Source organism: Vulpes lagopus, chromosome 3, assembly GCF_018345385.1.
Source record: "Vulpes lagopus strain Blue_001 chromosome 3, ASM1834538v1, whole genome shotgun sequence".
NCBI lineage: Eukaryota > Metazoa > Chordata > Mammalia > Carnivora > Canidae > Vulpes > Vulpes lagopus.
Genome location: NC_054826.1, coordinates 22543616 through 22551561, shown reverse-complemented (window position 1 = coordinate 22551561; position 7946 = coordinate 22543616). Strand labels below are relative to the sequence as shown.

The 7946-nt window shown below is 46.3% G+C and overlaps 1 protein-coding gene across 1 annotated transcript in view; it reads left to right on the top strand.

Moving 5' to 3' along the window:
• Positions 1-5661: 5661 nt before the first annotated feature.
• Positions 5662-7946, top strand: part of FGF10 (fibroblast growth factor 10) — a 79770-nt gene continuing 77485 nt past the window's right edge. Inside the window, exon 1 of the mRNA XM_041750795.1 lies at positions 5662-6287. Coding sequence (XP_041606729.1) covers positions 5906-6287 — 382 coding nt within the window. The 5' untranslated portion in view covers positions 5662-5905. The remainder of the gene's footprint in view (positions 6288-7946) is intronic.

The window sequence follows — 7946 nt, the reverse complement described above, 5'->3', positions numbered from 1 at the left end:
GTAGGACAAACAGAAAAAAATTTCAGGGCCTCTTTTTTCTCCTCCTAAATCTCTCCATTTACTTTCTGAGTCCTAAGATTATTTTGTTCGTCATTACTAACAAGGTACCTAAAATCATTCAGTCATTCATGCTTTTTACAAGGGATGTTGTTCTGTCTTATTCATTTATAAAATCCTGCACCATGCACAATGCTACACTGGCACTTAACGGGTATCAATAAATATTAGTTAAATAAAGACTAGTTAAGTGAATAGACGAAGAAAGAAATTTACTATAAATGTCTGTTGTTGTAAGACATTGCTACTTTAAAGAAAACACGATGACCTGCCAATTGAATCACAAAGATGACATCACAAAAACGACTGATATTGGAGTGTTTAAACTTCTGATCAAGGATACAAGACTAGGAAACCTAGAGGGCTTGAAGTGGAAGGAGGCACAGCTCTACAAAGGGACAGCTGGAAACACAGAAAACAAACAGAACTCTTCATACTTCACAGCTTTGTCAAGGGAAGGTTCTGTTTACCATCAGCTGGGAGGAGACAAATAGCAGCTTTGTGGAAATATGTTTGGTGTGTTTGGTGCCAATAGGCAGAGTTGAGTTTCCAAGAATTTTTGTGATTTATTGTATAATTTAAACACTCTAATATAGTTTTTTTTTTTTTTTCCTTCAAAACATCCGTGTCACTACCTTGGCCAATTTTCATTCTCAACAGTAGATCATTACGTCTGTTTGAAAGCTTGGGAACAGAAACTTTAATTCCGTTTCAAGCTTTGAAAAAAATTATTGAAGCCAATACCTATGCTTTGAAATATCACACTGCTTTATGGAAATTTAATCTTGAAATGGAGAAAGCAGAATCAAACTATAAATCTACTCTTCTAAAAGATGCCATGAATTTCCTGAAGAAGAACTTAAAAATTTCAATTATATAGAAAAAATGCTTGATTATTCTGACAATACGTGGCATGCATTGCTTTCTAATTGTGTTCATTTCACAAGTTTTGATAACATAGCCCCCTTTGCCAAATATAGACATCAATATTTAGTTGGCTAATCAACTGGTACCCAATAATTCAACACCAAGCTATTCTATTACTTTTCTTTGGCTATTGCAGCAAAGATATATTGGTTTTGCATAAGGAAAGCCTCCTAATGGCTTATCATTTCCACCCTGGCACCTCAGACATTAGAGTGATGAGTGGTCAGTGATAAGGAGAAGAGGAGCTGGCTGGGGGAAAAGAGAAAACAGACAAGGCAGGTGTTACCAAAAATATTAGGACAGCGGCCTATGGTTGTTAAAATTAGGACTCAGCACCTGAGTTCTAAACTCTGTTCTCCCACTGAGTGACTTGGGCATCAGTTCATTCAGCTACAAAGTGAATGAGTTGAATTCAACTATTGCTAAATTGGCTCTCAAGAACTGCACTGCTCTCTGTGGCTTAAGACCTTTTCCTTTTGAAACCCCTTCTTTGAAAAATAAGATACCACTATTTAATTTGTCCCAAATGTCACAGACCATAAGCATCATCTCTAGCTACATCCTGGAAAGACCAGAAGCCCCAACAATGCCTTACAACTGGCATCTTCCATATCCGAAAGGGAACAAGGGCTGGAACACACAGTCATGAGGACTACCACTGCAGACTTCAAAAAATGAGGCCTGCACATGTCTACTTTGTAGAACAGCCTGGCTGACTTTTGACCTGACTTCTTATTATTTGAAGCAGCTTACTGACATTGCCAATTACATCACACATAATAGAACACACATCTTGTAATTGAACCACAGATAGTGCCAAGCAACATAAAGAATCCAGGAAATACATACTTAAAATGTAAACTGTTCAAACAGAACAGCTACTGAAGGATCTGGAAGTACATATGCAAACTGCTTCTCTGAGGTTAAAGAGCCACATTTTAGGATTCTTCAGTGGCTGCTGCCATGGACCTGCTTTTAAAAGCCTCAGTAACTTCTCAAGACATCACATTAAACAAAAGGCCACATCTATTTCCTCCAGTAAAGACTCAGCCTAATAATACTGGATATGTTTAGGACAGAGAAATAAAGCATGCCTTCCAGAAGTTGGAAAAAAAAAAAAAAAAGAAAAACAGCCTTTTAGAATTAGTAGGTACCACTCTAATCTGAAGCTTGTACTGTCCTTTTCAATCGTTGCAGAGAAACAATTAATAAAGGAACCCATTAAGACCTGATTATTGCTGCTAAAAAAAGGAAGGTAGAATTTCAGTCCTTTGAAGTAACTGAGAATGATTCAGGCCTCATTACAGAGATATAATCTACATTCATACATTTATGTTAGTGATTCAAATCTATTGGGAGAGATTGAATTCCGTTAAATAGTGCATCTTTCCTGTGGAACTTTTCTCAGGCTTTCTCAGGCTAACCTAAGAGGTGACCTAACAATGCAAAGCAGTGGAGTATTTAGGGATTCAACTGTGCTATAAAAGAAAGGCTGTGCAGAAAAGAAAAAGAAGAATGAGATATAATCTAAAAAGCTATGTCAGCTTTTCCTTTGGGCTGTTTTGTAAATGCCCTTCCTGTCATCACGCTGTACAGAAGAACGGCAAAAGGACTCTAGAAGTTTTAAACACTGCACCTGCTGCAACCACATTTTAATATGGAAGTTTGACGATGTGTTTTCTCCCCCTCCCCCCATTTCAAACAGAATAAAAACACAAAACTTCTCACAAAGATCTGAATAGCTTTCTCTGCTGGAGCAGAAAGTCGGTAGATGTGGGGGTTAGGGTGGGAGTGGGGGGACTGCCTTCAGTGTAGGAGGGGGTGTCTTTTGTGAGTTTTTTTAAAAATTAAAAGCATCTCAAGTTGGGTCAATAGTGTTGATGCCCAGTGTAGAGAAACCTCAAAATTATAACTTCCCATATTTTGTAACTTTTCACAGAAGAATCTTTTCTGTATGGTTTCATCAAACATAAAAAAAAAATGTAGTTTTAATTAGCTGTCAATTCAAACATTTGGATTCTACTGAACAATTTGACTGAAACTCAAGTCCCTTAGAAACACTACACTTTCTTCCAGGCATTTGTTAGCTCAGGTATAAAACTGTGAACTAAAAAAATTAGCACATGATTTCATTTCTAAACATCCATGCTTTAATGAAAGAACAAAACTTTGAGCATACAAATGACGTAGCTCTTTAAGTTTCCAATTAATGGCTACAGAAATCAGAACTAACTATATTAAATTTAAAAACCTACTGTGCTGTTCACCACATTGTCAAAATCGTTTCAGTAAGCCTTGCAACTGGATGTAAACAATGCAATTAAAACCCCAATTCTAGCATTACATGGCTCTATTTCAAAGGCTCTGAATGTGTAGGAAAATATAAGCACATTCATGTAAAGTCATTTTTTCAGGTCACTAAACAACATAATTGGGCAATCATTCCTAATGCCCATCTCTAAAGCTAGATTTTTTTTTTATTATTATTATTTCTCTGTATTTTCTCCTGTTCACAATGAAGACTGAGGTCAAACGCGTATTATAGGGATCCTGGCTTGTGGCATATACACAAGTTCTTCTGATTAGCTCCCTTCAAATTAGTTACAGAGGTCAAACTCCCAAGTTCACCTTGAAGTGACTCTCCATCTTAGAACAGCAGTCTCTAAATATTAAGCTGAACCATAGGAAATTGCCACTTTGGAAGGTCAAAAAATATGAGATAGTGGCAATTTCATATGCTTCAACATAACACTAACATCCAACTGCCTTACAGGAGACCATAAATATTTTACACCTTTACATCTTCAGTTACTCCTCCCAGTCCAGCCCTCCCGAGTTGAGAGCAATCCTCGTAGTGATTCTCTAGGAACTCTCTCGGAGGAAACGATGATCACAGTTACTTGCCTCTCGTGCCTCTTGGTTCTTGGCAAGTCTTCCTGGAGGGGGATTTGGTTCTGTCTACACCTGGGCTGCCAGCATTGCTAGCAAACGAGGGTGTTGGGACGTGGTGAGTGTGAGAAAGAGGGAGAACTGGTAGTGCAATTGCATTGCAAAATAGAGCTCTCTTCACATTAAATGTAAAGGTAGGAAAAAGACGCCCCTTTTTATGGCAAAGCGCGTACAAGACAGCAGAACGTGGGGGGCAAATCGCGCGGGTAAATCTTGCCAATCTCAGTATTACGTGCGTTCGCTTTGAAGTGCAGCGCGATTCGGTGGACGGCTCCTGCCAGCAATGAGCAGTCGCTCTTTTCGGTCCCCCACTTCATCTGCGCCAAGAGAGAGGCGACTTTTAAGGGTGACGATAAATCTCCCTGAGCTTAAAAGGCAGAGAGGGCCAAAGTGTGAACTTTTTACTTCGGCAACGGAAGCGAGAAATCAGTGATTCATTAAAGCGGAGACCTCCTTGGAAGCTGGCAAAAGAGGAGGAAAAGCAGCTAATTACGTCTCCCCTTTTCTGGGCTCGCTGCGACCAGTTTATAATCTGCTGCTTTAGAGGGTTTTGTCCGCAGCATCCTCTGCTTTCTTCCCCAGCCTCTCTCCTTCTTCTGGGAGCCAGAGAGGGTGGGTGGGGGCCGGGGTGGGGGTGCGGGTGGGGGTGGGTGGGGGGACAACCAGTCAGCCAAGCACCGAGCTCCAGGTGGCTCTCAAGTACTTCACTGCCAAAAGCCCGGGGGTGGGGTGGGGGGATCCTGCGCTGGAAAGCAAGTGAGAAAGGGGCTCCCCAGAGGGGACTGGCTCGGGCTGGAAGGCAGCAAACCTCGGAAAGCCCGAGCACCCAGCTCGCGCCGCTGGCCAGCGCCGCCGGCGCACGGGCGCTCCCCGGCAGCTCGCGGGGGCTGCAGGCGCGGGCGGGGGCGGCGGCCGCGGGGCCCCGGGGAGCGGACCCGGCCGCCCCCAGCTCCGCGCGCGCAGGCACCGCGCTCTCTGCTCCCGGCTCCCCTGCTCCCCCCCCCCCAGCCCCGGCCCCCCCTGCCCCCTCCCCCTCCCCCTCCCGGAGTTCCCAGCAGCCGAGGGTTTCAGATGTCCCACCGCCGGTTGACCCCCTCCCCCCCGCTCTCCACCCCTGCAAAGGAGGCTTGACCAGCAGAGGCTGAGCCCACCTCTGGCTCCGAATCTCTGACATTTGGACTCGGGGCTGCAACCTGTTTACAAGCGGCCTTCCCAAAGGAAGGGGGTGGCGGGGAGGGGGCGGGGGGGAAACCGGGCCAAACAAAACACCAACCGCCATCTCCCCCAAACAAGAAGGGACCTTCTGGAGGCTTCACGTCCACAGGCACCACCAAAAAGAGAAAGCAAGAGGGGGGAAGGAAACAGCGGCGACCGGCAGCTGCCTCCAGTTCTGACAACTCCAAAGGGACGCGCTCTGCGGACGGGCGCGCAGGCTGGGGCTCCGCGCGGAGGGGCCGTGGGCGCCCACCCGGGGCGGCGCAGCGCTCCCCGGCCTCCGCCCCGGCCGCCGCGGGGTTTGTGCGCCGCGCTGTCATCTGTTTTTCAGACCTTTTTTTCGGTTTTTTTTGTTTTTTTGTTTTTTTGTTTTTTGTTTTTTTTTTGCATCTAACATGGTGAAGAAAGGAGTGAAGAAGCGAACAAAGTAGCTCCCGAGGGGCGTGGAGCGCGCTGTGACCCAGAGCCCCGCCGCCGCCGCCGCCGCCGCCGCCGCCAGCTCCCGCTACCGCGGCCACCCACGTCCACGTTCACCGGGAGGCTCGCGCGGCCGCGGCTCCCAGGACGGAGCGAGGAGAGGCGCGGCCCTTGCGAGGAGTTATGGATGTTGGTGCACTCGCTTCTGGCCAGATCCGCGCCCCGGGGGAGCTAAGCAGCGGCCGCCACCTCCAGCTGTCTCCTTGCCTCGCACCAGGTCTTACCCTTCCAGTATGTTCCTTCTGATGAGACAATTTCCAGTGCCGAGAGTTTCAGTACAATGTGGAAATGGATACTGACACATTGTGCCTCAGCCTCTCCCCACCTGCCTGGCTGCTGCTGCTGCTTCTTGTTGCTGTTCTTGGTGTCTTCCATCCCTGTCACCTGCCAAGCCCTTGGTCAGGACATGGTGTCACCAGAGGCCACCAACTCCTCTTCCTCCTCCTCCTCCTCCTCCTCCTCCTCCTCGTCCTCCTCCTCCTCCTCCTCCTCGTCCTCTTCCTCCTTCTCCCCTCCTTCCAGTGCGGGGAGGCATGTGCGGAGCTACAATCACCTCCAAGGAGATGTCCGCTGGAGAAAGCTCTTCTCTTTCACCAAGTACTTTCTCAAGATTGAGAAGAACGGGAAGGTCAGCGGCACCAAGAAGGAGAACTGCCCGTACAGTAAGTAACAAATGCGCGCTCCCCTCCTTCCAATTATCCACCCCCCACCCCACAAGGGGGGGAAATCTGTTCCAGATGTGGCCAGCTAAATATTTACGTCCCCAACCCCTGTAAAATGATTAAGTGGAAGACTTTCACACTAAATCACCCCCCCCCATACATCGAGCTGCCGCCCCCTCCCCTTGGCGCGGCTCCCCCCCCCACTCCCTGCCACCCCGTCCGCCCCGGCTCCCCGGCTTGTCATTCCCGGGACCTCGCCGGGCGCCCGAGAGTCGTTGCGGTGCCCGATGCCCCCTCTACGGCTCCGTCAACCCCGCCGCACCTCATCCCAAGGTCCCCCTTTCCCTCCCTTCTGGAAATGGCTCCGGGTAAACACATTTTGTTTCTTTTCGCTGGCAATCTTATTAAGAGGTTTGGGACGGTTTCCTCAAGCTGAAAATGATTATCCGCTGTCAATTACAGGGGCTTTATGGGAGCTTTATTTAAGGAAGAAAAGTCAATTCCTCGGGCTCCCCACCCCCCATCTCTTTACCCTACTACCTATCTGGACAGGAGTGCAAACATTTTTCTGGTTTTGATTTTTTTTTTTTCCTTGACCCCTCATGTTGGTTTGAGTGATCGCAGCCCATGAAGTTAGCTTTTCAGGCACCAGCGCTGCTATTTGTCTTCCGCCTGCCTTCTCTCTCGGTAACATGATGCTCACGTCTGCATTGTCAATGGCATATGCGCTGCTTTGTGGTGTCCCGTTGTACTCGTTTCTTCTGAAACCTCTCATATTGCAGAGCCACACTACTACAGCATTGTAAACATCTGGGACTGGATTCACACAGACCTCACACAAATTTCATTGTCATTCTTTTATTTTCAAAGTAAGAGTCATAAGTCTGTTTCCATGGCTGTAAGTTTGTCCCCATTGGATGAAGTTTTCTGCTCAGGATTAATTATGCTGCCTCCCCCCCCCTCCACCCCCCCACCCCCAGCCCCATCCCTAGATTTCTTTCCATTTTCCTTTCTCTCTTTCCTTCTTTAGCTCTTTCTCTTCTTCCTTTCTTGCAGGGGTGTGGGCTGGGTAGGGGGAGGGAGAACTAGAAGAGGAGGGGTGGATATTGTGTCTCTTGAATCAGTCCAGCAAAGCCAGATTACTCTGTTGGCTTCCTTTCCTAGTTACTTTTCAAGTGGTGAGACTTATTCACCCTCTATTGATGGCTATTTGAAAGGATCCCGAGGCTATGTAATGGCACACTGAAGACAGTAGACAATGACATTTAAACATCTTTAATGACCATTTAGCATTATCTCAATGGTCTTTCCTAAGTTACCTTTTAAAGGGACCTTTATGTGTCAGTTGTTTGGGAATTTCTTGCCAACTCACTTAAATTCGTGGGTCGGACATTCCCAGATACCTTGGCCCAGAAGAGTACCTGGTACGATTGGGAAAGACAGCTAACCAGAATTTAGGATTTTCTTTTTAAATAAAGATTTATAAGAATTAAGACTTAGATTCCTTATTTGGAGATCCACATGTATTCAACATTAACTTCTGTTCCTCTTCAGCTGCTGCTTCCATTTACTAAAATTAGCGATATGTTTATAAGTAATAAAAATATTGTGAAAGTATTTAAAAATATTCCATCTTGCGTTTAATATAAAGATGTTAAA